This window comes from Seriola aureovittata, chromosome 23 (assembly GCF_021018895.1).
Source record: "Seriola aureovittata isolate HTS-2021-v1 ecotype China chromosome 23, ASM2101889v1, whole genome shotgun sequence".
In the NCBI taxonomy this organism is placed as follows: domain Eukaryota; kingdom Metazoa; phylum Chordata; class Actinopteri; order Carangiformes; family Carangidae; genus Seriola; species Seriola aureovittata.
This window is the reverse complement of record NC_079386.1, coordinates 17,940,469-17,967,288: the sequence shown is the minus strand read 5'-3', so window position 1 is coordinate 17,967,288 and position 26,820 is coordinate 17,940,469. Positions and strand designations below refer to the sequence as shown.

At 41.1% G+C, this 26,820-nt stretch overlaps 5 protein-coding genes and 1 long non-coding RNA gene across 6 annotated transcripts; 2 read left to right on the top strand and 4 right to left on the bottom strand.

The window, feature by feature from the left end:
- Positions 1 to 538: 538 nt before the first annotated feature.
- On the bottom strand, positions 539 to 3,733 carry LOC130164910 (uncharacterized). Its single transcript, XM_056369906.1, has 5 exons — positions 3,314 to 3,733; positions 2,452 to 2,496; positions 1,225 to 1,560; positions 1,039 to 1,092; positions 539 to 678 (listed from the first exon to the last, which is right to left on the bottom strand). The coding sequence occupies exons 1-5, from the start codon at positions 3,357 to 3,359 to the stop codon at positions 539 to 541; spliced, it is 621 nt and encodes a 206-aa protein (XP_056225881.1). The 5' UTR covers positions 3,360 to 3,733.
- Positions 3,734 to 4,713: 980 nt separating this feature from the next.
- LOC130164093 (uncharacterized) lies at positions 4,714 to 9,014 on the top strand. Its single transcript, XM_056368528.1, has 6 exons — positions 4,714 to 4,732; positions 5,189 to 5,268; positions 6,691 to 6,954; positions 7,043 to 7,294; positions 8,198 to 8,362; positions 8,585 to 9,014. Exons 2-6 carry the CDS (start codon positions 5,238 to 5,240, stop codon positions 8,632 to 8,634), a joined length of 762 nt encoding a protein of 253 aa, XP_056224503.1. The 5' UTR covers positions 4,714 to 4,732; positions 5,189 to 5,237; the 3' UTR covers positions 8,635 to 9,014.
- On the bottom strand, positions 6,976 to 11,268 carry LOC130164095 (uncharacterized). The gene is made up of 3 exons (XR_008826551.1): positions 10,686 to 11,268; positions 8,545 to 8,647; positions 6,976 to 7,109 (listed from the first exon to the last, which is right to left on the bottom strand). It is a non-coding gene; the product is annotated as an uncharacterized LOC130164095 (long non-coding RNA).
- A 1,181-nt stretch (positions 11,269 to 12,449) lies between these two features.
- On the bottom strand, positions 12,450 to 14,077 carry LOC130164532 (uncharacterized). The gene is made up of 3 exons (XM_056369327.1): positions 13,904 to 14,077; positions 13,445 to 13,813; positions 12,450 to 13,026 (listed from the first exon to the last, which is right to left on the bottom strand). The coding sequence occupies exons 1-3, from the start codon at positions 13,950 to 13,952 to the stop codon at positions 12,830 to 12,832; spliced, it is 615 nt and encodes a 204-aa protein (XP_056225302.1). The 5' UTR covers positions 13,953 to 14,077; the 3' UTR covers positions 12,450 to 12,829.
- A 3,387-nt stretch (positions 14,078 to 17,464) lies between these two features.
- LOC130164531 (uncharacterized) lies at positions 17,465 to 21,318 on the bottom strand. The gene is made up of 6 exons (XM_056369326.1): positions 21,252 to 21,318; positions 20,016 to 20,056; positions 19,572 to 19,922; positions 19,389 to 19,451; positions 18,699 to 18,878; positions 17,465 to 18,576 (listed from the first exon to the last, which is right to left on the bottom strand). Exons 1-5 carry the CDS (start codon positions 21,284 to 21,286, stop codon positions 18,715 to 18,717), a joined length of 654 nt encoding a protein of 217 aa, XP_056225301.1. The 5' UTR covers positions 21,287 to 21,318; the 3' UTR covers positions 17,465 to 18,576; positions 18,699 to 18,714.
- A 2,490-nt stretch (positions 21,319 to 23,808) lies between these two features.
- LOC130164530 (uncharacterized) lies at positions 23,809 to 26,780 on the top strand. The gene is made up of 7 exons (XM_056369324.1): positions 23,809 to 23,968; positions 24,713 to 24,814; positions 25,048 to 25,097; positions 25,386 to 25,736; positions 25,821 to 25,883; positions 26,016 to 26,141; positions 26,235 to 26,780. The coding sequence occupies exons 2-7, from the start codon at positions 24,807 to 24,809 to the stop codon at positions 26,318 to 26,320; spliced, it is 684 nt and encodes a 227-aa protein (XP_056225299.1). The 5' UTR covers positions 23,809 to 23,968; positions 24,713 to 24,806; the 3' UTR covers positions 26,321 to 26,780.
- Positions 26,781 to 26,820: the final 40 nt, after the last annotated feature.

Here is a 26,820-nt window from a genome sequence, read left to right as displayed (position 1 = left end):
ATATATAGAATTATATAAGTGCGATGCAGCGTTTTTGGTTTGTCCGTCTGTCCCATTCTCGTGGACACGATATCTCAGTAACACCTTGACCATTCACTTTTCAAGGATGAACTGATTAGATTTGGGTGGTCAAAGGTCAAAGGTCAAGGTCAGTGTGACCTCATGAAACACTTTTTAGCCATCACTCAAGACTTCACAGCAATTATGACAAAATTTCACACAAATTGTTAATATTTATGTGACTCTGGATAAACAGGGATGAAACCTGAAACATGTCTGAGTGGCGGATACGAAGGACACGACCACGAGGAGGTGATTCTAGTTGAAGTAAATATAGCCCACACACCAACTAGAAAACAATCTGACAGGTCATTCAACACAATGCTGCTCACCTGCTCCTGCAGATGCAGTTCATTATTGGCAGCAGGATTGTTGTATCTGTGAAGATATTAAGTAGCTGATATTAGACAAGCAAAAGTAGCCTACATATTGGCACACGGCCATTTAACACAGACTTAAAAATTAGAAACCCATTCTTTTAAACAGGGAAAATGAAGAGAGGAGAAATTAGTGACTTACTGCGCTTTTTGTACACGACAACGGCAACGACAACGGCAACGACAACGGCAACGACAACGGCAACGACAACGGCAACGACAACGACAGAGATCAGAATCCCTGAAAAACAGAGAAAAGAATTGTTCTTTACTTTGGGCTTCTAAAATTTCCTGCTCAGGTGTCAAACTCAAGTCCACACTGATGAAGGTAAAACTGTCCTAAACAAACTCAACAAGCAGATGGAGCTTTCACACTGTCCACTTAGAGATTTAACAGTTTGTTGTAGAAACGAGGGACGAATGACACAAGTTATATCTGCAGCTCCAGTAAAGACACAACTTTCTGTACTTACAGTAAAGATCATTCGATGTCTCTGTGTTTGGGAAAAAAGATTAACATTTGAAAAAGTAATGAAAAACAAGAAAAGTGTTGTGCTGATAGTTAATGGGGATTCAAGTAAATCAAACTGAGGATATTTACCGCCTGATTTTTTGCCACTCTGCTGTGAGTCGTTGTTTCCTGTGTTTCCCCTGTCTGTAGAAAAAGTGTGTTAAACGGTAATTATGTGTATTCTGTTGAAGGGGATAAGAATTCCCTTAACATATTATAAAAATAACATGTTTTCTCTCATCGTGTCTTAATATGTATTAGGTTAGATGTACTCACTAACAGTGAGGCAAACGTAGGCCATGATCACACCACTTTTGTGTCCTGGCACATGGCAGGTGTAAATTCCTGAATCGCTTTCTGTTACATTTTTCAGTTTTAGGGAAAGGTTTCCGTTCTTTATTTCATGGAAGAAAGACGTTCTGTCTTTGAAGCGCTCATCTTGATAACTTCCATGGTCTCCACGACTTCGATAGACCTGCACCATGCTTCCATTAAATTGCCACTCCACTCTTAGAGACGTTTTGTTGTAAGTGGGATCCAGGGAGCACGGAAGAATGACATCATCATGTACTGCTGCTGTAATTGGTCCTGAGCAAATCACGTTTGATTGTTCTGAGGAAATAAACATTGCATTTAGTATTAATGCTGCAAAACCATTCTTAATCAGTATTGTTCAAAACTACGAGGACTTGTCCTAATGGAGGAATTACTGTATTTTATTCGGACACAATATACAGACTTAGCTGTGTAAATCTACAGCCAAGTTTCAAATCAAATGAACCAAAAATGTACAGAAAATCAGTGAAGACATCCATCCATCCACTAGGCCTGAGATCATGGATGAAGGGATATTATAAGACTACACTGGACTCAAAGATGGCAGCCACTCGAGATGGCAGCCAGATTAACGCTCCTGCAGTGTAAAGGTCTGTGTCCATGTGTAGTGTGATTATAGATTATAGATCAGCTCTAGCTTCTATATTAATACTGTGAAAGTATCAAAGCCTCAGTCCACAGAGAAATGCACACAGCCTGTATTCAGAAACTGAGCCTTAAAACCAGCCGTCAGGACTTCTGGAACTTTGTGATGTCACAACAAAGCAGTCACCAAGCCCCGCCCACCTGGACCCACCATCCAAACCTTGCAGGATTTGGTTTCTCTGAGTGTTTTTACCTGAAATCTGCTTTATTTTTAATGGATCACTAAGAAAACAGTCAGCCAATCAGAAGAGAGGCTCAGAGCCTCCTTTCTTCTGATTGGCTCAGCGACCCAGTCCTGAACAAACTCAACAACCCCTTTAACACAGAGATTCAACAGTCCTATCTGCATGTTGACTACATTATAGCTGCAGTAGAGACAGCACGTTCTGTACTTCCTCTTTCTGTTTTCCGTCTGTGCACATATCAAAATATGTGATAATATCATGACAAACGAAAAGTGTCTGTTGTGCTGGTGACAGTTAAAGGAGATACAAATAAATGAAGCTCCAGTTATTTACTTACTGTGATCATCAACCTCCTTTTCTTCGTCACACTCCCCCACTGGAACTGTTGGAAAAGTGTGTGTAATGGTAATTGTGTATATTGTGTTAATATAATATAAGTGCTAAAATACCCTTAAAACATTACAAATATAACGCGCAGGATCCAATCTGCTTCATCACACTGTGTGCACATACACCTCCATGTAAATGTGCGCACTACAGTCAGCATTGACATTTCTGTTTTTTAAAGACACGACCACAACCGTTCTGTAACTTTTACAATGAAGGTCAAAGTCATTTTAACCTAATGTATAAAGCCACTTTCTACTTTTACTATACTACATTTACTTTTTATTCCACTTCATTTCACAAAGAATTCATGATTACAGAAACCTGATTTACTGACAAACTCTACTCAACTGTTTGTCAAGTAGCCATATTACCACAGAGACACTACACGGAAGCTGCTGCTGCCCCAAAACGCCCAAAAGTATGGCTCCTGATAACGTGTGCTGTAGTTATCTACCGAATGCTTTCACGGTAGACATTAAGGGGACATCTGTGAATTGTACTGCCCCCCCCCCCCCCCCCCCCCCCCGGCAAAAAAATAATGATAAATAATCAAACTGTAAATCACATCTCTGATGTTCAAACCCAAACAAGGGGAAAATTGTGGTTGAGCCAGATAAACAGCAGCTTATCAAACCAGCTGAGCGGGTAGACGATAACATTTGCATGATTTGTGAGTAGCCTTTAAAAACAACTGCCAGTTCAAGGCAAATATTTACGTCAGCTGATACTGAACTGATCAATACATCATCTCTAATTAACGTTTTATTTTAATTTTGTTTAGTGTTTCAACAAACGAGGAAATAGCTTACCTGCGATGGTGATTAAGGACAGCAGAACGAACAGGTATAACTTCATTGTGCTCGCTGGGTAAAGATCCACTGCGACTAAGAGAAAAGCTACCGGGGAACCTGAAAACACTTTCTCTTTCTCTTACGTTTCCATTTTAAACACCCCTCACATGCCTCTTCACGCCCCTTATTATTGCAGTAGATCTAAAAGTCTATTCCCCGGACCTCAGCTTCCAGCTTTAAACCAAGAGCTATGACCACATTACTCCTGATTCTGCTTCTTTACTCTTGCTCCCAGTGTGTTTCTGAATTAATATAAAGTTCTTTCAGATTACTTTGACGGCTCGTCACAACCTTTCCCCCACTTACATATACAACCTTTTATGGTGAGTCAGTATCCTATTGTATCCAACCCTTTATCTGTCCCACAAATCTGGTTGACAGCTACAGGGTGTGTACAGTCAGGCCTGAGTCTGTCTAACTAACAGCAGGTGTGTGAGGAGCGTTTTCACCTCCAACGGCCTCAGTAATAGATAGTAGACTAAGCAGCCAGCCGCCACTCTGCGACAGCTACCTAACGTCACCAGCCTTATATTATTTGATTTTTAATACCAATGCATCACTGGATTAGCAGCATTTTACTGATGTAGCTGGTGAAGGTGGAGCTGGTTTTAAATGTGAAATAACAGGGGAAAGGTGAACTGCAACACCGGTAGAACTACTGAATATAAACATGTTGATGTTGGATGAAAAACTCTAATTTCCTCTTTGATCTGTTACTGTGAATGGTTTTTATGTAAATATGAATATGTAAAGAGTTGTTGTGTCCCCTTCTATGTTGAGACCAAACCTACGCCCTTGATTATTTGTGTTGTTCTATCATTAACAGGATTTTGATTTCGCAGGGTGTGAGTATCACGTTTAGCCACTGGGGGGCGCTAGAGGAACTGCAAACTTTCAGTGCGGCACACATAAAGAAGCAGCCACCTCAGACTAATTCAAGCCAACTGCACTGTTAAGTACTAATGGATATTGTAACACATTTTATTCTTGGCTTTATGAGCTGTGGAACTAATGTGAAGGCAGTTCACTGCACGGTGTTCACTGGAAATAATGAGGATCGATGGATCAGATATACCCTAAAGCAGTGGGCCACGAGGGTATTGTAAATCATTTTTAAAACAGAACAATTTTGGTGGAAAGATTTAATTATACAAGAAAAACTGTCTATCACAGCAAAAGATGACATCCATGGGAATAACTGGAGAATCAAAATGAACAGCAACAAGAAGAAGAGACGGATGGTGAATCGAGAAGTGACGTTATTTGACCTTTTGTATTGTTTGGGGTCGGATGTGGACGACCAACAGAATTTGAGAATTTGACTTGGAAAAGGTTGGGAACCGCTGCCTTAAAGAAAGCTTCTCACTGGACACTCACGTGAGTCTTTTATACACTGTCTCTGTTGAGGTTGTTTATGGCTGCTTCATTTCCTGTTTCTCTGAAATGTAACCATCACCTCTCCTGCGGCTGATTCCTTTTGGTTTATGACAAGCTTTGATTCTCGTGTTACTTCGATTCAGCCAGTAATCGACAAACTGGGAAACATGTCATCCAGAGACTTTAGGTGGCATTTACTGTCTGTAGAGCCGCGACAGTCAATCAATTAACTAATTGGTTGATCATCAAAAAAATAATCAGCAGCTATTTTGATAATAAATTAATAATTCTTTCAGCAAAGATACCAAAATAACACCTCCCAGGATTTAAGATGTTTCTGCTTTTGACTGTTGGTTGGCCGAAACAAGACATTTAAGGATCTACGAATTGCAGACTAGAGACTTTTTTTCACACAGTTTGATTAGTTCAACAACATGATTTCCTGTGGTTGGTCAGGAAGTGGTAGATGACTGGGTGAAGATGATTTAGAGGAAGTCGACACAGAATGGAGATTGCATCTGTCTGTCTACTGCTCTGTGAGTAATTCTATTTTTGTTTTATATTTTGCTGTTTCTTTTTTCTCCATCTTTTCTTGATATCATAATTTGATAATAATCATCCTGGGGTATCCTGTTGTTTTCTACTTAAGTCTGACACTTAAGGTTTAATTTCTCCTTAGCTGAGGGAGTTAATTAAGGGTGTTGCATATAATCTTTTAACAGGTTTCCTGACCGGAAAGATCATGTGGCATAAACCTGAAGAGCAACATTGGCGTAAAGATAAAGTCAAAAGTGCCTTTAGTTTTTTCCTTACTATGGTTGTTAAGGTGTTTTGTGCAAAGGTTTAACTGACTTTAAGTGATTCCTTAAGCATAAGAGCAAGATAAGGAGAAAAGCTGAAATAATTAAGAGAACAACCTTAAGGAGAAGACTTTGCATATTTTGTCAAGGAAACCTTATTTCTGACTTTCCTTAAGTTGTTCACTTAAGGAAAGTCAGTTAAACTGTTGCACAAAACACCTTAGCGATGAAAGTAAGACAAACCAAAGCCACAGTATCTTTCCACTCAGCTGCAGCTGTGGTGTTTCATGTCCACAGATCAACAGTGTGCTTTGTCAGTCACCGAGTTTCAAATGCTCTTATTGAAACTGCTGTGAATTTCCTGTCAAAACAAGATGACAGTGAGACAACAGTAAACTTCCTTAAAGTTAATGGCTTCCCAAAAGTCTGTCACAATGCCACCAAACAAACAGGAGAGAATTATACAGCTGTAAAGTCTCTTTCATTGGTGTAAATGCTTTAAGTCACTCACGTAACGAGATGTTATACCACAAGTAAAAACCTAAGGTGTTTTGTGCAACTGACCCATGGTTGTGAAAAACCTTTAGCACCTAAGGGGGTGTGTGCAGCCACAGTTGTGTTTTATTTTATAAAGGTGACATCGTCTGACAAAATGAACATGAATTCAGGTTAATGACAACAGCTATGTTAACCATTTACAACAATCACAGTGAATAAAGGTTGTCTTATTATCTATAGCCTCCTGGCAGGTCGCCACGCTCTGACGAGTGTTTTTATTAGAGCATCGATACTAAACACATTTAGACTTTGGTTAATGCGGAGTAAAAACAAAATGATGACCTAAAAAAGGCTAACAGGAGTGTAGAGCTGCACAGTTGGTGGGTTCTTCACTACAAGCGACTCCTTTCATATGACTCTCAGTCACTTAAATAGATCTATTATCATTATTATTATTATTTTTATCATTATTACTTTAAAAGCAGCTGTAATAAGAGAAAAAAGCCAATGTTGCTAAGAAGTTATAACAACTAAAAAGGTCATGACATGACAAAAGTCATTGCAGGTTTAACCATAGCAACTGCAGCATAAAACATGTATGAAGCAGCTATGGACACAGAAAAAAATGAACTCCATTGATAATTATCTCCCCCTGTGCAGCAACACTGAGCATCACTCCCGACAGATCTCAATTCTTTTGGTATGAAGAAATCTATTTGAGCTGCGCGACGCCGGCCAACTCCAGCGGCTGGACCGTGAGGAGAAACACCACCCTCAAGAAGTCCCAGCCATGCCAGTACGGCTGGGCGATCCCAGGCGACTCCTCCTGCACCATCGAGGATCCCGACAAATCAGATACCGGAGTGTACTGGTGTGAGTCTCAACGGGGAGAGTGCAGCAACACCGTCAACATCACAGTGAACGGTAATACCGAATGTGCTTGGAGCTTATTTGTGTTATATATTATGCTGTTAAAACCATTTGTACAATTAGAATTATTTCTATATTTCAGATGGTGTGATCCTGGAGAGCCCCGGACTTCCTGTGGTGGAGGGAGAGAAGGTGACACTTCGCTGTTCCTACAAGAAAGACAGGTATCGTGAATCCACATCGGATTTCACCGCTCACTTCTACAAAAACGGCGTGTTCATCGGCACCGAGAGAGAGATGATCCTTCGAGCAGTGTCTAAGTCTGATGAGGGTTTCTACAAGTGTGAACACCCCTCAAAGACACAGTCACTGCAGAGCTGGCTGGCAGTGACAGGTGACGACCTTGCTCTGCTTTGTATATTGTATATTTTTGTTATTTTTTTAGCTGTATATCCTCGTATAGTATTTGGTCTTCATAGATTTAAATTTGACTAATTTTAGGACAGATAAAGTTTTCAGTATTACACTTAAAGATCCATATTTTCTTCTTCAGTGTTTTATTGGAAGTGTTGATCCATAAGAAGATATAAAAACCATCTCAGTGTAGTTTTACATCTCCTCTCTCAGGCTTCTCTCTGCAGCTCTAGTAACAACAGGTCAGTGAGCCAATCAGAAGAGAGGAGGCTCTGAGCCTCTCTTCTGATTGGCTCACTGTTTTCTGAGTGATCCAATAAAAATAAAGCAGATTTCAGGTAAAAACACTCAGAGAAACCAAATCCTGTAAAGGGTTGGATGGTGGGTCCAGGTGGGCGGGGCTTGGTGACTGCTTTGTTGTGACATCACAAAGTTCCAGAAGTCCTGACGGCTGGTTTTAAGGCTCAGTTTCTGAATACAGGCTGTGTGCATTTCTCTGTGGACTGAGGCTTTGATACTTTCACAGTATTAATATAGAAGCTAGAGCTGATCTATAATCACACTACACATGGACACAGACCTTTACACTGGAGGAGCTTTAAGTTTTATTCCTAGCAGTGTGGATAAGGCTTTGAAACATTTTTGAAAATACAAACAGAAGTAATGAAATAATGTTTAATCCTACCATTATAGAACTTACAGATCTGTCCATCACAAGCACAATGGAATAAAGAATAAATCAGGGGGCAGAGAAGATAAATCTATTTATTCAAATAACTTTATTACGTCGTCCTGTTGCAATATGGAATTAATGGATAAAGGGACATTTTCGTGTTATATATAAACTAAAACTGTCTGTATATGGTTGTTTTCTTCCTCACAGAGAAACCTTTGCCAACAAGCATCCTGACCACTCCTCCTCCTCCACTGCCCACGCTGGTGTCAACCCACTTTCGCACTGGGTTTGTGGTGTGTGCCACCCTGCTGTTAATTCTCTACACTATCGCAACGATAGTGAGTATTTACGTACACCGAAAGGTGGCTCGAGGTAAGAACATCTCTGAAAATCTTAATATCTGTACAAGTTATTGATCTCGATACTGATTCTCTTTTCTGTGGAGAAGGGTCGAACTGTGGGCCTTAAGTCTGGGGACGCCAGCTTTTCATTTCCTACTGAAATTGTTGCTTATTATGAATTAAATTCAAATTAAAAAATAAAAAAAGGGTTACCATCTTGAATGATGCAGCTCCTTGTGCTGGTTTTCCACAGTTCGAGTTGAGGCTAAAAGGAGAGCCGCTGGTCGTCTCGAAGCAGAATGAGGAGTCGCATTTCCTGCTCAGAGGAAGAAGAAGAAATTACACAGAAAAAGTGACCAATTATATGCTGACCAATATTATTGCTTAATTTTATTGTTTTACAATCTCATAGTTACTATAACATGATGCTTAAATCAAGGTGACGTCTACATTGTTTATTTAACAATAAACTGAACTGAACCATGTTGAAAATGAGTTTTATGTTTAAAAAGAGTCAAACTGACATTAAGCTCGATGCTGTACACGTTATATTATTTACCAAAGTTTATTTGTACTGTCTTTGCGAAGCTCCAAACAAGGAAATAATAAATAGAAACTAAATAAACAGACGTCTGTTGTCTGTATTAGTTTTAAACGACTTTCCTGTCTCTCTCACTGTAGCTATCTGAATAAAGGAAAAGCTTCTTTAAAAATCAGTGATTCACTTCAAAAGCTGGATGATGGAGAAAAACAAAGAGATATGAGGCTTAACAGTTCAGATAAATGTGAGCTCGTTATTACAGGTCGCTGTTGCCCTTTTTATCTAATGTGTTATAACAGCTTATAAAAGGTTCAAAAAGTGTTAACAAGCTAATTAATAAATGAGTTATGAACCATTCATGAATCCTTCATAAAGGGAGTCTGATTGTACAGTGGTACCTAAAAGTGAATGAAAGGAAAATGAAGTGTTTTCCTAAATCATTTTCTTGATCCCACAAAGCAAATTGACATGTTGTATTTCACATTCTGACCAGTAGATGTCGCACTGATCCATATAATAAAAGCCTCCATGAGACGACTGAAGCCCAACCCCCACGTGTCACCTCAAATACTGGTCTCGTTGAGTAATTGAAACAGAATTGTCTATTTGATGAAAAGCAAATTCTGACAAACATTCAGAGGATGAATGTTACAGATTTCTCCTGATGTTTCCTTTAGTGCCCCCATGAGATTTATTTTACTTTAAGGTTTCAACTCATGGATGGATAGCTGTGAAATTTCTTATCCTCAGAGGATGAACTTTTTATCATCAGGTCAAAGTGTAAAAGCGTCCAGTATTTTTGGTGTGAGACCAAATACCTGCTGAACTACAGACATCCCATCAGCCTCAGCCGATCTTTGTTCAGCCTCACAGAGCTGCTAACGTGACTGTACTGACACACAGATGGAGACAAAGAAAAACCAACGTAAAGCTCGTCTCATCACATCACTTCTGGACTCAGGACTTTCACATGTGGCTTCATCTTTGTAACGAGGGTTTATGCTTCTCTATGTCTGACCTCAGTCTGACCACATCCTGCATTGACATCTTCAGTCTCCTGGCAGAGAGCTGCTCCTCTGTTTTTACTCTTTAACTGTTAAATTTCAATGGTATTTGGACACACACAGAAGCAGATAAGGTGCAGTGAAGGTAATCTCAACAGACCGAAAACCGGTATTTGTGCTTGAAAAAAAGACTCTAGTTTATTATTTTCTGTCAATTAATTGTTTCAGCTTCATTTCCAGCCCAAAATTAGAGACTGTAATTTTTGAAGAATCATTTTGACAAAAACCTTTTGAGTGACACCAACAAAAGAGGAAGAAGAGGTCAGGAACTGCTTAAACAACAAGTGGATAAACAGCATGACAATGTTGATGTATATTGTGTGATCACATATCAATAATATATAACCCTGCTGTGAGCATCAAAGACTGGTTGTATTAATTGGTCTTGATGCTTTTGTCAATAATTCACATGGTAAATGTAAATAACTGTTATTTCCATTATGATTAAACCGACTACACAAGGCTAGAGAGAATATTAAAGACCCTTCAACATTAAAGTCAAGACTCGTTGAAGACTTCAGGCGCGAAAATTAACGAGCTAACAGTAGCCTAGCAAACAAGCTAGCTGTTGACGTTAATTAGGTTTAACGGCTTCAACAGTTTTAGATTCAGTACACTAATATCTCTCGTGTCTATAGCAAATAAACGTCCAACAACCCGCTTATAAACACAGAAAAAAGAGAATCATCACGTTTCAAAGTTTTCTTCTGTATTAAAGTAGTTTATACGGTGTTAACGTGTCTGTTTACCTGCAACAGGTGAGCAGGAGAGGAAAGCCAAGAGGAGGATGAAAGTCCAGAGAGAAGTTTAATCCAGGTTCCTCTGTGACCGGACGATAAGAGACTCAGAGACTGAAGGTGAGGAGACTGACGGCACTCTCTGCACGTTCTACGTGATGACGTCGCCCTGCGTGAGTCACGTCCGTGGACGTATCCCATGCTAACAGGGTAAACTAATGTGTTAGCATTTAGCTTTAACCACCACTCATCCACAGTGCAGCCTCACAGAGCTGTTAGCATGGCTGTCACAAGATGGCGCCAGAGCTAAACTCTGAGAGAGAGATTAAAGTTATTGATATTAAAGCTAAAAGCGGAAGTCTGTTCCAGAAACACTTGACCACTCCTCTGTCATCATGTGTTGTTCATCATTAAATGACGAAACATCTTCTTGTGAACATGAGCTTGCGCTCGAACTTTATTATATTACCTGCGTGTCTCTTCAACATCCTACCTCCTCTAGTTACTTCTTTATCGTGTGTTCCTGTTTACTAAACGCACCACACGCTCTAATACATAGCTCCCTCTGCTGGTCACTTATGTTATTACACCTGACTCACTTACTATCAGCACAATCAGACTGGATCACTGCAACACTCAGCAGGTAAAATCCCTTCTGATAAACGGTCAGCAGGGGGAGCTGTTGGGCTGGGCCTCAGTCATTAACTCACCTGTGTTGATGTTACCTGGGTCTTTTCTTCCTCTGCTGAGGGTGAACATGTAGATGAGTGTCTCTCACAGACACTAGAAAGTGACTCTTTCATCAGTAACTTATAGAGAAGGTGAAGTTTACAGGTTTCCTGAATGTTACTTTCACACTGTCAGTTATAATAATAACATAGTCCCTGTTTGTCAGACGGCTGCAGGACGTGTCTCCAGTCCAGCTGTGTTTAACACAAGCTGGTGGTGAAGCATCATGTTGAGTTGATCTTTGCTTCATCAGAGGAACTCAGCTTTGGATTCAGAGGAGAGTCATAAAAAAGAATAAATCTGGAAAAGAATAAGAAACTAAAAGGTGGAAATATGAACAGGAAGGAATAAAACCTTTAAAAAATGCTTTTACCTGTTGCTTTTTCATTTACCATATTGTTGTTGCTTTTAGCTGTTTACAAGGACGACATATCAGAGAGTTTAAAATTCATTTAAGTATCAGTCATCTACTTAAACCTCATCTTTGTGAATAAAACTGAAGACGTTTCATTGTTGTGACCTTGGTTTTTCAGCTGGCTAATGATGCTGCTAAAGCAGGAGACTGGAGGAAAGAGGATCAAATTAAATAACATATAATAAGTACAGGAATATCAGTATTATCAGTATTAGAGCTTTAACTGAGTAAAATATCAAGGACTTCAGCAGCTTCACTTTTATTTTGATTCAGCTCCTTCCACAGAAGTGCAATATCAAATCTGGCCACTAGATGTCACTTAACCAGCATCACATCACTTTATTTCTCCACTGTCACTATGTGCTCACAGCAGTGTTGTGGTGTTGTGTGTGTCTGCATATATAGTTTATATATGTATATACAGTTTATATATGTATATAATACAGTTTTAAGTCTTGGTAACTTCTGGGTCTCTGACACATAGAAGAGTCAGAACAATCACAAACACATTATGAACAGAACATGATGAAAGTTTATTTTGCATTGTAACAGTTTTCATCAGTAGTGAGATAAGATATAAAATATATATATATAAAAAAATAATAATAATAATAATGATAATAAAGTGCAGCTCTCTTCTCTTTGACACTGACATTTGTTATTAATACTGTAATGATTCATTTAAACACAAACTCACAATAACGTGAATATAATCTGGAACATAGAAATATTCCCTTCATGACAGTTAAATCTTCTGACACTTAAACTAGAAGATGTTGGAGGGAGAGTCTCTCATGTTTGATGACTCAGGTCTTGAACCAGAGCTCTGACTCTCTCACAGTAAAGAGGGTCTGACCCAGTGTTGGTCCCCTCTCTCTGTTTCCATGGAGACAGTGAGAGAGGTGAAAGGTCAGAGGTCAGACTGGGTGTGCAGAGAAAAGCAGCCTCATGGACCAACAGGGTGACAGGAAGCAGAGACAGAGAGACGTCTGCTCTCTGAGGAACGTCACTCTTACACCTCTGAATAAAGGTTTACTGTCTCATCAGGAGATTTAGTGAAACAAGGACTTGAGGAACAGCAGAGTTTGACCAGTAGAGCTGCTGCTGCTGCTGCTGTCAGTCCCAGTCCAGCGTAGAGGCCGATCCTTCCCCGACTCTCTGGTTCTGGTCTCTCAGTTGGTCTCTGAGTTTCAGGCTGATCAACAGCTGCTGAAGAGAAGAATGAACATGTTGATTTATCTGAAGTGGAAACATTTCAGTGAAACTGAAAAGAAAAATTCCCACAGCTGACTGACAGGGAGAATTAAGAGAGAGAAACTAAACATAATCCTACCGTATTTCTATTTTATTAACGCTTCTCCTAGTAACCATGGCAACCCTGTTTTTAACATTGAAACACTATGAACTGTGGGTAATTCCCTCAGGTAGTTCAAACTGGCCCCTGGATTGAATCAGCTAGTAAGATACCAGTATTGTAAGACAGTGAGGAATTTAGTGAGACAAAGGAAGAGCGCACTGCATGAAGACAGACAGGAGACAACTCCCAACTACCCAAATGTTTATTTTCTTCCTCAGCACCACACAGAGCTATTTTACTTTCTCTACTGAGCTCCAGTAATTCACTCACCAGAGACGCTGAGTCGACATTTGCCAAAGTCTGCTGCACCATAATCTGCGTTGACTTCACACAGGTACAGTCCTGAGTCCTCAGTCCTCAGTCTGGACACATGAAGTCTGATTCGTCCTTCTCTGAGGACGTCTTTGTCACACTGGACTCGTCCTGAAAACTGTTTATTCTGAGACTCTGGGACCTCAACACCCTCATGTAGATGAAACAGGACTTTTGAGGCTTTGAGATCATCAGTAAACATCTCACATAGAATATAAAGGAAGTCAGGTGGAGTGTGAGGTTTGGTTGTGAAGCTCCACTCCAGTGTGATGTTGTGGTTCTCCTCTGCCTGATAGGAGCTCTGTGTCACATTCACTACAAATGTTCCTGTTGAGGAGACAGAGAGGGAAAGTGAGGAGCAGACTAACTGAGGACTTGTATCAGTTTCTAGATAATAAAGTGAAGGAGTAAACTAACCACAGACACAGGAGGTCAGTGTGAGGAGCAGCAGGATGCAGCAGATCATCTTCTCCCTGTGAGAGGAGACAGAGCTGAAGAGTCACAAAGAAGGAAAATCTACAGTCTGACTTCATTCAGTCAGTACGATGCTGCTTCCTCTTTATGATCCTGCTCATTACAAACAGCTGATCAGAGGACAGGACACCGAGCCTCCATGATGATGTCAGAGACAATGGCCCTCATTTATCAAACGAACGTACGGCAGAAAACCTACGAAAAAGCTACGATCAGATCTCACGTCAGGTCTGAGCTTGTGCACCGCAAATCTGAGTCTGGATTTGCGGTGCAGCAGCAAAATCTGGCTGAAAATAATTATTAAACAAACCTCAGCTGCCATGAGCATAAACAGTCACATATTTAGAACAGATCAAAACGGATTCTTAAAACGAATAAAACGATTAAAAAAAAATGAATTTTAAAAAAAGCCCACGTTTTTTACTGATTTGGAAACCCAGTAATCTGGAGATCTGCGGTCTCTGAAAACACGCGCACGTCTGACACGCGTGTATTGTTCCTCCAAAACGAGTAAATCTGCCATCGTTATGATTTGATAACTGTCAAAGCATCTGTTTAAATAAGGGAGTGAGTAAACATCTGACCAACCACAGTGCAGCAATGATTATCTCACCAGATGTTTTTAATTGTTGTTCCAGTTGTGTCACACCCATCGGGAAAAACAAAAAACAATTACACAATTTTGCCATGAGTTCATTTGCAAACACACATTTCTGCTTGTATTTATTATTATTTCAAATTTTAACATGAAATAATTAGATGTCATTTTAGGCAATTTAGCCTCTCATATTGTTTTATTGTACCGTTACATCCTGTTTTATTTTGGTGTTTACTGTTGATCCTTTTAGGTTGATCACCTGTTTGGCAGACACCTGTGCTGATTAGTGGGCTGAGTCTATATAGGCAGGTCTTCTTTGTTCAGCTCTCTCCTGCTGCACCTTTTTGGTGCTAGGTATCTGGTCTCCATTTATTCCTGCATTGTCCTTAAGCTACTGTAATAAATTCATATGCAGTACCTTCACACTGGTGTTGTGTCCATTATTATTTTCGGTGTACAGCCGTAACAGTACAAAAAAGTGGTATCAGTAAAAAACGTGGGCTTTTTTAAAATTCAAATTTTTTATCTTGTTTTATTCGTGTTCAATATGTGACTGTTTATGCTCATGGCAGCTGAGGTTTGTTTAATAATTATTTTCAGCCAGATTTTGCTGCTGCACCGCAAATCCAGACTCAGATTTGCGTGCACGAGCTCAGACCTGACGTGAGATCTGATCGTAGCGTTCGCTCACGTCCAAATTGATAAATGCCGAAGTTTGCGTGGAAACGGTCGTACGCTCGGTTTTCTGCCGATTAGTTTGATAAATGAGACACAAAGAGTCTGAAGATTTCCCTCCTGGAAAATCAAAGAAACAAGTTTCCTCACAGACGTTCATATAAACCTTCACAGAATCAACCAAGTTGTAATTATTGATCTCCACAGAGAGAAACAAACAATTATTAACACACTGTATCTCAGAAAGTGTAAAACCTTTACACCAGGATCAATGTAACAACGATCACAACTTACTGCTCTGGACGAAAATGTCAGTCCCGTCTTTTCTCACGGTGAGAGGAGAATTTGTTTAATGGCGCTTTTACACTTCTAAATAGTGTATGAATCAGAGATATGAAATGCTGATCTGATCCTCTCGTTGTTCTTTAAGACTTTGCCTGCAGACCTCACAAACTGGTTTGACAAAGTGAAGTTAAAGTTTTACCACAACAACCACCTTCCCTCAGGTCACATTCTGTCAGATAGTTAAAGATAAACAGCAGATACTTATTGTAATGACTGTGTCCTCATATTTTCACAGCCTCCAGTCATCTCTTGAAATATATCTGACATAATTTCCTCTGATTCTACATCAGTGTTGTCTGAACTGTTCACTTCATCAGCTTGTTGCTGCTTCACAGATAAATTAGACTGAAGCTCCACAGTTTACAAACCTGTCCTCATCCCACATCATCAGCTGCTGTAAATCACAGAAGAGACGAGGCAGAAGTGACACAACACACAGAAACATGAAGGAACTCAAACTGACTCAGGTTCAGACACAACACACACACACACAACACACACACACACACACACACACACACACACACACACACACACACACACACACACACACACACACACACACACACACACACACACAATATCAGGATCAAGATCATATATAGATCAGAAATACTCAATACTTCAGGTAACAAGATTCAGTTCAGCTCAGTGGTCGACACTACTGACTTTAACACAGGAGATCGGGGGTTTGATTCCCGGTCAGGGATCCAGTGTGGACCCTTGTGGATATATGAACCCTTAAGCAAGGCACCTGGTGCTACTGACCTTCCTCAGGACGAGTGAGACCACAAAGAGCTCGGATGTTGCAGGTTAATAAGCCCTGAGAAATGAGCCACTGGAACAAAACATAGCCCAGAGAGAAGCTACATGATGTGGGATATATGGATGATCTGAAAGCCAACATCCAGGCTGACAGAGAAACAGCTCCTAGACCAGTGTTCCCAGAGAGGAGAGGAGATGTCACTACACTAGTGTTCAACAGAGTCACACAATTGGATGGAATTTAGTGACAAGTCAGTCACAGTTACTGTCACTGTGGTTTCATCATCTCCTGCAAAATGTATGAGACTGGTAAAGTGGAGGGTGGAGCACATCCCTGTTTGTCATCTTCACTTTGCATTTTGTGTGCAACGTTTGGACTCTGTGCGTAGAAAATGTGTAAAAGTTGAACCTGACAATCCTTTTTCAAAATGGCATTTCTTCAACAGAACCATGAACTCTTTGAAAGCAGCTGAAGCGAACAGCAAACACTGCTTTCCTTACAACAAGGATGTTTTTAACGATGTCACACAGAGTTCACACGACAGGAGAAAATATCAGGAAATCAGCCCCTCCCCCTCCACCCACCCACCTCTACCACTTCCTCTTCTTCTCTCTCACTGCTTCCGTGTTTGCAAAGTTCACACAGAAACTCACGGAGGTCTGACTGTAACACCAGGACTCTCTGCTGTTCAGTGGCTCTTTTAAATGTGTGTGTGTGTGTGTTTGGTGGGGAAGTGTTGACTGTAAGTGTCTTATGTAAGAAGAAGTGTGTGTTGTTTTTGCAAGTGTGTGTGTGTGTGTGTGTGTGTGTGTGTTGTAGAACTGTGTTTGTACCTGTAAACTCCAGGATCCACACATCAACACCAAGAGTCAGCAGGTTCTTCACTTCACGTGACGACGCGACACAAAGCCTTTTGTTTTCATGCAGCACACACCTTACTGGTTGGACAGGTGACGCTCAGGAGCAGCAGGAGGCCGACCGCACGGGTCACTTCAGCTTCTGTCAGTTTGTAAATAGTTTCTAAAATCCCCATATGCAAATGTATATATATAGCCTACATATATTGAATATCCATATATGAAATGTAAATTTTTATTTTATATCTACATATAAGAATTATATATGAAACCTGTTAGAAATTGGAACAATTTAATTTATTGACATATATATATATCTAGCTTATACAAATGTATACATTCATTTATGTATGATTTAATTATTGACATGTGTATAAATATATATCCATCCCACAGCTTGTCTGTATATTTGATGTTATAAACAGTAGAGTCCAAAAGTCTGAGACACTTTCCCAGAGTGTGAAGTCGGACATGAGTTTTTTATGTTGTTTTAACAAACTTAAACTCTAATAAACTAAATAAATGAAATATATAATGTTAACACACAGAAAACACATCACACACATTCATGTACACATATTAAAAATGTTAAAGTCACATGCTACACTTGTGTTTGTGATCGTGTCATTTCCACTTTAAGCTGCTGCTCTTCAGCTTTGCTCCGTGTCTCAGACTCACTGAGGAAATCCAGTCAGTGTTTTATTACATGTCATTAAAACACTGTTGTAAACTGGAGTAGACACCAACACACTTTACAACCACACAGTGGCCTGACGCCTCGGGAACCTCTGGACTAAAGCACCTTAAAGAGACGTAGTTCAAACGAGCTTCAGCTGGAACAGATGCAGCAGTGAAAAGCTGCTTTACTAATGTTGGAAGTGAAGCTTCTTCCACCTGCTTTCATACTGTCTATAAAGGAAGAAGCGTGACAGCGTACCTGTGTAATATTGCTCTACGTGAAATCAGTGGAAGGTAGAAAATGTATATAATAAATATAACAAACACACAACCTGAGAGTTAAACATCTGGACCAGATGAATGCGTCTGCCAGCCGGTCCACTTACAGTTAATTAGCAGGTGAATTCCTGAGTTATGGCCAAAAACCGTGACCTTTGACCTTTGACCACCAAAACCTAACTAGTTCATCCTTGAGCCCGGGGGAATGTTTGCACCAGATGTGAAGATATTCTGTCCAGATGTTCCGGTTATCTTTGGCCTTCTCTGTGAAGTGAAACCCTCACACATGGACCACAACACGCCGGTGCGTCTGGGCTTTGATCGGTCTAAGAAGTCACATGATCTCCTTGCACCTGAGGTGAAATGAAGCAGCTTCCCTCCTTCGTCTGACCTTCGATGACACAAGACATCGCTCCACCTGAAATGTTCAGAAAAACTCAACTTGGGTAAAAATCAATGAGCATTCAGCTTTAATTTACCTGATTTCATGGTAAATGAACTGTTCATTTCCACCGCCAAGCAAAGTAACAATAAACATACCTTCATGTTGTAGACGTCAACCAACCAGTGCTGCGAGACACGGCGTCGCTTCAGCCACCAGATACACGGCGTAGGCGACTAGCACTATAAGAGCTACAGCTGCCAGGTACGGTCCAACTCTGCTTGGTGTCTTGCATCTGTCTCGTCCCTGCTCTGGGGCTCCTGCTGGTTGCTTAGCACCTGCATGACGATGGTACATCAGTGTCGTCAAGTGCCTTCGTGTGTGATGTTTTTTCTGGTGATTGCCACAGTATCCGAGTTTATCCGAGCTCACAGCGACATACAAGGCGAATACAAATACTGGACGTGGCGCAGCCCAGTCCACATCTTGATTATTCATCTTGAGTTAATTAACTTAAAACTAGTTTTAGTTTAAAAACGTAACTTTTCAGTCCCCACGCAAATTGTCAAACCGCAACTTTTCTGCAATTTTGCCCCGTCATCATAGTTTCCCTCGAGTTGAACCAATCACACGGCTCCCTGCGCAAAACCTGGATGTACGTCACCAAACTCACGTCCGTGTTGAAGCACGTTGTGAAGCCGCAGACGTGTGACATGAAGAGAGATTACAGCCCTGGTTCACACCTTCAGGCTTCAGTACTGCAAGATCAAATCTGGCACTTGACACTTAATGTCTAGGTCATTTTTAAAAGCAAACCTCAACGTTTCTTCAAACATCTTCTGACCTACCTGGAGTAGTTGTCCGGCCAGGTGTGTTGACGTTCTTTTGGTTTACACTCAAGACAAACTCCTCTGTGGGTGAAATAGTGAAAGTATCAGCACAGTAACATCATGTTCCCACAGAAGTGCAGTGGTGCACGTTTCATTTTCCCTTTTAACCAAATAACTGGAGAGTCCACAGAGTCCACTCACCAGAGGCCTCCAGCTCCCACCGCCTCGTGGTTTTGTCGTAAGCAGCAGCCAGATCACACCTGTAGTTTCCAGAGTCTTCGGCTGTGACTGCGGACACGTGGAGTCTGACTCGTGCGTCTCTGAGAGCGTCTCCGTCGCACTGAACCCGTCCTGCAAACTGCTGATGCTGAGACTCCGGAGCCTCGACGCCCTTTATCATCTGATAGAAAAGCTTCAGAGGCTCCGACTGGAGAAAACAAACCATGTTGCTGCGAGTCATGTCGGCTGTGGTCTGAAAGTCCCATCCGATGGTGATGTCACCGTTCTCCTCTGCGTCATAGAGGGGCGGAGACATCTTCACCAGGTACATCCCTGCAGAGAGAGAGAGGCGGGAAAGAAAGGCTCACTAAGTGTGTTTAAATGAAGGATGAGCAGCAGTTTATAAAAGGAAGTAAAACCACTCACACATAGAGATGAGCACGATCAGAATCCACGCCATGTTTTCCCTGTGAGGACAGACAGGAGAGTAATGAGGAACAGGACCGGGAACATTGTGGGAAATAATCTGATCATGTCTGTGATGTAAATATTAGGCTACAAGCAGCAACTGGTTAGCTTAGCTTAAAAACACAGGCAACAGGTGGAAACAGTTCTGTTCTAATTAGTAGACGAAGAAGAGAAGACGATTAAAGTCCTGGGTTGGATATTAGTTTTATCTTTACTGATGTTGCTGCAAAGTCACCAATAGAAGTAGAGAGATGTTGAGCCGGTGGTTTTATTTCAGCTCCCACACTCTTCCCAGAAGTGTAAGAAAAGGTTTACACCTTCAGGGCTTTTACTGTGGCAAATGGCAGTGGTCTGAAACTGGTGGCCCACGGGGACAAAACAGGCCCCCGGCAATAACATCTGGCCCCTCAGATTATTTCCATTATATGATTTTTTTTAATCTAAAAAAAATAGATCTCCTTCTGAGCAGCAACAGTTACCCACAGATTCGCTTCCTCTTTAGCAATTTTGACGAGAAAATAAAACCACAACTGTGCGCTTTTATTGTGAAACGTTCTGAACTGAGTCCTAAAGGTTCTCTTGTCTGACAGAGCAGAGGCGCGAATATGAAAAAGGACTGAAACCGGATGAGAAAGAGTGAGACTCTATGATCGTAACCACATTACTCTCACTAAGGCTGTTTCTGTTTCGCATGCTGGAATAAACCATGAGTGTTGAACCTTGGGTAAACTGCTGAGCTGTGGGTGAGCAGGAAGTCAAGGGATCCATGACACATCCGGGTTCTACGGGTATATTGTTGTTTGGGAGTTTATCTACATCCTGCAGAGGTTTAGTGACGCACCTACTTTCAGGAGCAGGTGAGCAATAAAAGTGAAACACGGAAGGAAAGGTCTGGAGGGGAACAGCTGATCGTTCCAACACCCGGAACAACATACAACATACAACATACAACATACAACATACAACATACAACATACACTGAATGGGTTCAACATATATTCACATGACACATTAGCGTGCGGGTGTAAATCATAACTGTTCCTCGTGCTGGTTGAAAGTTCATCCTATAGACACAGAGCGATGAACACATCTGCTCGGACAGATGTTGCAGTGCGTATTAAACCCTCACACCCTGACAGCGGAAGTGACGATCTACACAATAAAGCCAAAAGGAAAGTTTTCATCAATTCTCACCTGCGTGACACTTTACATCCCCCGCGAACATTCATCCACTGCTGTGAGAAGAGAGCGGCTGTGAAGCGGGAAGTACCACTTCAACCACGTGGTAACGGTGAGCTGTGAGCGCGAGGTTGAACTGATTCAAATGCCAGCGCGTGCGCGGGGGGGGGGGGGGGGGCACGGTTGGTGAAAAAACAGGCATCAGTGCAGCAGTAATATATTTTGACTTTTCTCTTCATATATAATAAAGGGATGTATGTTGTTTGTTGCACTTTGTCTCTCTTGTTTCCGTTGTTTTGTTTTATTTTGTGAACTCAGCATCTGCGCCACTGATCTTTGTGTTTTCATCAACGTCTTTAGTTTGAGTTTAAACCACCGCAGCAAAAGTGTTTCAACTGAAGCAAATGCTTCGTGTTGACGGTGCGACATCTACTGAGAATGTAAGAGAATGTTTTCTTTATTCTAAGCTTTCCTTTACAGCCATTATCATAAAGGCAATCAACATATTTTCTATCATGTGTATTAATATCTGCATGAGCTATTTATTTGTTGTTTTATTAACAATTAGTATCGTTTGATTATTCTAGATGTTTGCTTTATTTAGATTTTTGATAGTATTTTATTTTGTTAGTCGTTTGTTTAGTTTATTTATTTCCTTGATTCTCCTTCCTCTGGCTGCGACACTGGAGAAAGTCACATATTACTACAGACGGTGGTGACGTACAATAATAATGTTTTCAAATCATATTTTTCATGTGGAATATTGATCATTCAGTACGTGTCTGACTTATTTAAAATCATAATCTGCAGAGAAAGTTGTAACTAATTAGAACAAAAGAATATCGTGGAGCGAAACTACATTTGTGACGTAACAGCGATGACGTCATTCGAAGATGAAACGGTCAAAAAGATCAAAGGCCAAATGATCCCGCGCAGATAGAAGTTAGTATCCCGGAGCAGTTGAGAAGCAGCAGGTTTGGTAAGATGGCGGACACTGACGCACGAGGCTCTGCTGCCTCCGCTGAGCACCACGTTATTGTGGCCGACGACTTCCTTCACTTTCTGGCCGTGAAGATGTCGACACTGAGCCACGAGGAAATCATCCAGTCGGCTCTCCGCACTTTTGACCCCGAGTGGATCCGGTCCTCGACTAAAGTGTTGTTTGACCTGTGTCCCCCAACACAGCAGAGAGTCTCCCATGAAGGACCGCGGAGACACGGTAACAACATAAAGGACTGTCTCACGCTGATGACCGAGTGTGGGGACGACTCTCCCAGATTTGTCTCTAGCCACTCTCATGAACTGTCACCGGTCGCGCGTGCACAGAGTGTCCCGGTCCCGACGCAGCAGCTTTACACCTGCGGCTGCGCGGCCCGCTCCAACGTGAAGGCACCGGCGGGAGCGTCCGACCTGGGCGCGGGAGCGACCACCACGGATCGCCCCAGTGGATTAACCTCGCCACGCTGTATAATAAGGATCCACGTGAAGGAAAAGACCCAAACTCAGGTTCCAGAGAGCGAAGCTGTGACGCCAGACTGTGTCAACATGGAGCCAACAACATTTACAACATTTACAGCGGTTTGAAGAATTATCCACATAGGGAGAAAATAAATAAACTCATGGATAGATAGGCTAATGGAAATCTGTATTATCAATTTATCAACTTGACAACTTCCTTTCTAGAAATCAACAACACACTGACACAAACACTGATGTGACTGAATGTGTTATGGTTCTCAATCTGTGGGCTGGGGCCCTCTGGTGGACCGCAAAGGTACCGACAGTGGGCTGACAAACCTTTTGGAAAACATAACAATTTTGGGGAAAGATTTAATTATATAAAAATAAAAAAGTATATAAATAATGTTTTAAAATAAAATGATCTATAAAAAATGTTGAAAACATCAGAGAGAGGCTCGGAGCCTCCTCTCTTCTGATTGGCTCACCGACCTGTTGTTACTAGAGCTCCAGAGAGAAGATTCATGTGATGGTACAAACAAACAGCAACTCTTCATTTAGATTATGTTTTGGTTTTTTCACAGTTTACTTCCTGTGTAATCCTTTATAACTCCAAGTGACAAACTGAGATCAGAGCTGAACTCCAGGTTTAAAATCTGCTCCAGAGAAAAACACTTGGTGACGTCATCACCTTCAAACATCTCCACACAGAGTCCGTGATTCATGGGGTTCAGCTGTCCGCTGGTTAAATCCCACCTGATGCAGTCTGGACAGAGGATACAGGTTATTCCAGGTGCTGCAAGACAATCTGCAAGGAGGCGAAAAAATGACTAAATAAAACTTTGTGTAAATTAGAGACTTTATGAGAGTATTTATCAGCTACAAGGACAAAAGATATTCAGAAGCTTAACCAGCTGATTTGATCTTTATCTGATCCGGAGCCTTATTATATCTGCTCAGTGTGCAGCCTCATCTCTCCATGGCAACATCAAATAAAGACTCCTTACTCCGGACCTTTCCTGAGTCATCACGTTTCTAAGTTTCTAACCCCACCCCCACCCCCCTGCATTTTACCCCATGTACCAGGAAATCAACACAACAGGATTTACTTTCGCTTTGGTTTGTTGACAACAACAATCTGTCACGCGCTGATCAGACTTTTACTAACCACAGAAACTTTAAAAAGTTTGTCTGTAGAGAAGAAGTTCTTCGTCCAGTTTCTCATCTAATAATTAATGTGCCATCAAGTGGAACAACCGCTGATCTACAAACAAGTAAGTAACTAAAACATAAAGTCTGATTTAAAGTTTGTCTTCAGTCGTTACTTAAGCGACCGATGACGCAGCTGTTAAACCACCGTCCCAAAACAGTTTGTTGCACTTTAATAACTTTCACGTGAGATTTTAAAATTATTAAATTAAACGATAAAAAAGGAGGCATTTTTAGTTTCAGCTGGATCTTAAATAGTTCTACATGATAAAGTAGTTGAAATGCAGAGGACGCTGCGTGATGAGCCTTTAAATAATAAAATCCTTTTGGACACAATTTTCAAACAGGATAAAGAAAATAAAGAAAAGACTTAAGGTTAAGAGATTGATGGGGTTGAGGTGTTTCATCTGAAAAATATGATGCAACAATTTACCCCCGTATCGTGAGCACTTACCACGTGACAGGGCAACTAGTCATGAGCACATTCCGTGCTCGGCCATTTATAACTCTATATTAAAGTGAGGAGTAAAAATCTAAAGATTGTGCATGAGAATTTATTGTTTAATTTAATATAATGAGTCAAAATCATTGAACACACGTAGGTATTCAAGTTTAGATTGTTTTTACTTTACAGCTGCAGTGATGCAGGTCACATGGTACATAAGTTACCCCGGTGTCCCCTCTTACTTCAACTGTAGCTCCACAAAACACAAATTCATAAATTATCACTTGATGACAGATTTATTTAAATAGAAAAATACTTTGTTATTATTGTTATTTCTAATTAGAATGATTTGTTTTATTTCCAGCTCAGTGTCTGACTGCGATGAACCCAGTCAGTTGTTCAGCAGGAAAACTTGTGGAGGTTTCCCTGGATCCTGGGAACAGCTGACCGACACCAACATGAACAGGTAGGAGACGCTTATTTTAAAACTTAAACCGGAACATGGGGTTTGTTTTCTGAATGTGAACAGATAAAAAAAATATATATATATCTTGTAGTGTTTTCACTCTGAATTTTGCATGTGTTTTCTTAAGCAGGGCCTCTGCGACATTTCATTAAACTCTCACCTGTACTGATTCACTTAAATCAATCCAGAATACAAGTGATTGATGATTAGATGTAAATCTTCTTGTCTCACAGGGAGAAGATGATCCTGATGCTTCTGCTCGGCCTGACCTCCTGTGTGTGCGGTGAGCAGGGCTGACGCTAATTACTGTTCTTATTAGCAAATAAATAATAATGATTATTGTATCCATTAATAGTTTAGTCAATAAAATGTAAGAAAAAAAAAAGTTGTGAAAATTCTGGAGGCTGACTGATTGATTGATCGACTAATTGTTTGTGATGTGTTTAAGGCACATTAACTGCAAATAATTTGAGCCCTTGTAAACATGATAAGAACAAAGTGTAAAATCTAAATCAGTTCAGCAACATCTTCATGTCAGTGTCTCTCTCTCTCTCTCTCTCTCTCTCTGCAGGGATGTACCTGGTGAAGATGTCTCCGCCCCTCTATGACGCAGAGGAGAACGGTGACATCACCATCGGATGGGACTTTCAGACCACAGCCGACATGACTCGCAGCAACATGGTTTGTTTTCTCCAGTCGGAGCCTCTGAAGCTTTTCTATCAGATGATAAAGGGCGTCGAGGCCCCGGAGTCTCAGCATCAGCAGTTTGCAGGACGGGTTCAGTGCGACGGAGACGCTCTCAGAGACGCACGAGTCAGACTCCACGTGTCCGCAGTCACAGCCGAAGACTCTGGGAACTACAGGTGTGATCTGGCTGCTGCTTACGACAAAACCACAGGGCGGTGGGAGCTGGAGGCCTCTGGTGAGTGGACTCTGTGGTACCAATGCAGGATGGGACTGTAACCATGGTTACGACTGTAAATCTAATTCTGATTTCCACCCTCAGAAAAGTTTGTTCTGAATGTGAGTCGGAGGTCTGAAGGAGGCGCCGCTGACGAACCATTTACAGGTGAGTCAGACGTCCTCCGAGGACCTGCTTGGTTTAGAGCCGTTGCCATGGTAACTGGTGTAGTAACCTCGTTTGAACTCGGTTAAAGATGTGGATTAACACATGCTGTGTGTATCTGCTGTCTCCATGCAGGTCAGAAACAGCCAAAGGGAAGTCCACATGAGGAATACCTTTTCCTGGCTTTGTTCATAGCAGCTCAACTCGTGACAGTTGCAGCAGCTCTTGGAAAAATCTTCTGCAAACGCCCAGAACAGGAAGGTATATCTGATCACTGCGTCTCAACCTAATGAGTCTGAATGTCTTTTCATTGTATTTGTCTGAATTTACCTTTGTCTCATATCGATCCTGCAGATTCAGACCGAAGTGGACGCTCTGGCGCCGAGTCCTGGACTGATGAAGTTCACGTCCACGTTCCTGAAAACTCCGGTCCTGGATGAACAGAAACTACTGTATGTTCCTCTGCAGCTCCGCTTCCTACAGTCTGTGCCTGCACTGTTAAAAAAAACACTGTATAATTAATATAAGACACTTTATGACACATTACTGTCCGTTCCCCTCCTCTGTCCCGGTAATGGTTAATTAAATGCTCCAGACCGTCACAGCATTAGTCCTGCAAGAAAGAGGGAAAAACCATTATTATTATTATTATTAAGCATTGTATTTTTCCAAATGACTGATTTGATGTACAAACTTAAACCAAGTTACCTTTTTGTGCTGATTCAAGTTTATGATCTACCTGTAGCCAAGTAAACCACCAATCACTGTTCTGCTTAGTGTTGTTTATATTTATTTATTGTCTGTTTTATACGTGTAATTTTATTTAAACTATTTCTTTATTCATTTCATTTTAAACGTCTTGTAAACTGCTCTTCCTTGTAATAAATAACAGTAAAAACAGACACGCACATTCATTTCCTCTTGGTGCACTGACCTGGAA

What these genes read in the sequence shown, in the direction of transcription:
- LOC130164530 (XM_056369324.1), top strand. An exon ending in GTGGGAGCTGGAGGCCTCTG is followed by an intron (nt 25,737 to 25,820) that starts GTGAGTGGACTC and finishes TTCCACCCTCAG; the next exon opens with AAAAGTTTGTTCTGAATGTG. An exon ending in CGCTGACGAACCATTTACAG is followed by an intron (nt 25,884 to 26,015) that starts GTGAGTCAGACG and finishes GTCTCCATGCAG; the next exon opens with GTCAGAAACAGCCAAAGGGA.
- LOC130164093 (XM_056368528.1), top strand. Translation starts at nt 5,238, where the DNA reads ATGGAGATTGCATCTGTCTGTCTACTGCTCT. An exon ending in CGTCAACATCACAGTGAACG is followed by an intron (nt 6,955 to 7,042) that starts GTAATACCGAAT and finishes TCTATATTTCAG; the next exon opens with ATGGTGTGATCCTGGAGAGC. An exon ending in ACACCGAAAGGTGGCTCGAG is followed by an intron (nt 8,363 to 8,584) that starts GTAAGAACATCT and finishes GGTTTTCCACAG; the next exon opens with TTCGAGTTGAGGCTAAAAGG.
- LOC130164531 (XM_056369326.1), bottom strand. Translation starts at nt 21,286, where the DNA reads ATGAATGTTCGCGGGGGATGTAAAGTGTCACGCAG. An exon ending in GGATGTAAAGTGTCACGCAG is followed by an intron (nt 20,057 to 21,251) that starts GTGAGAATTGAT and finishes CTGTCCTCACAG; the next exon opens with GGAAAACATGGCGTGGATTC. An exon ending in GATCGTGCTCATCTCTATGT is followed by an intron (nt 19,923 to 20,015) that starts GTGAGTGGTTTT and finishes CTCTCTCTGCAG; the next exon opens with GGATGTACCTGGTGAAGATG.
- LOC130164532 (XM_056369327.1), bottom strand. Translation starts at nt 13,952, where the DNA reads ATGATCTGCTGCATCCTGCTGCTCCTCACACTGACCTCCTGTGTCTGT. An exon ending in ACTGACCTCCTGTGTCTGTG is followed by an intron (nt 13,814 to 13,903) that starts GTTAGTTTACTC and finishes TCTCCTCAACAG; the next exon opens with GAACATTTGTAGTGAATGTG. An exon ending in ATGTCGACTCAGCGTCTCTG is followed by an intron (nt 13,027 to 13,444) that starts GTGAGTGAATTA and finishes TCTTCTCTTCAG; the next exon opens with CAGCTGTTGATCAGCCTGAA.
- LOC130164910 (XM_056369906.1), bottom strand. Translation starts at nt 3,359, where the DNA reads ATGAAGTTATACCTGTTCGTTCTGCTGTCCTTAATCACCATCGCAG. An exon ending in GTCCTTAATCACCATCGCAG is followed by an intron (nt 2,497 to 3,313) that starts GTAAGCTATTTC and finishes CTTTTCCAACAG; the next exon opens with TTCCAGTGGGGGAGTGTGAC. An exon ending in GAGTGGCAAAAAATCAGGCG is followed by an intron (nt 679 to 1,038) that starts GTAAATATCCTC and finishes TCTGTTTTTCAG; the next exon opens with GGATTCTGATCTCTGTCGTT.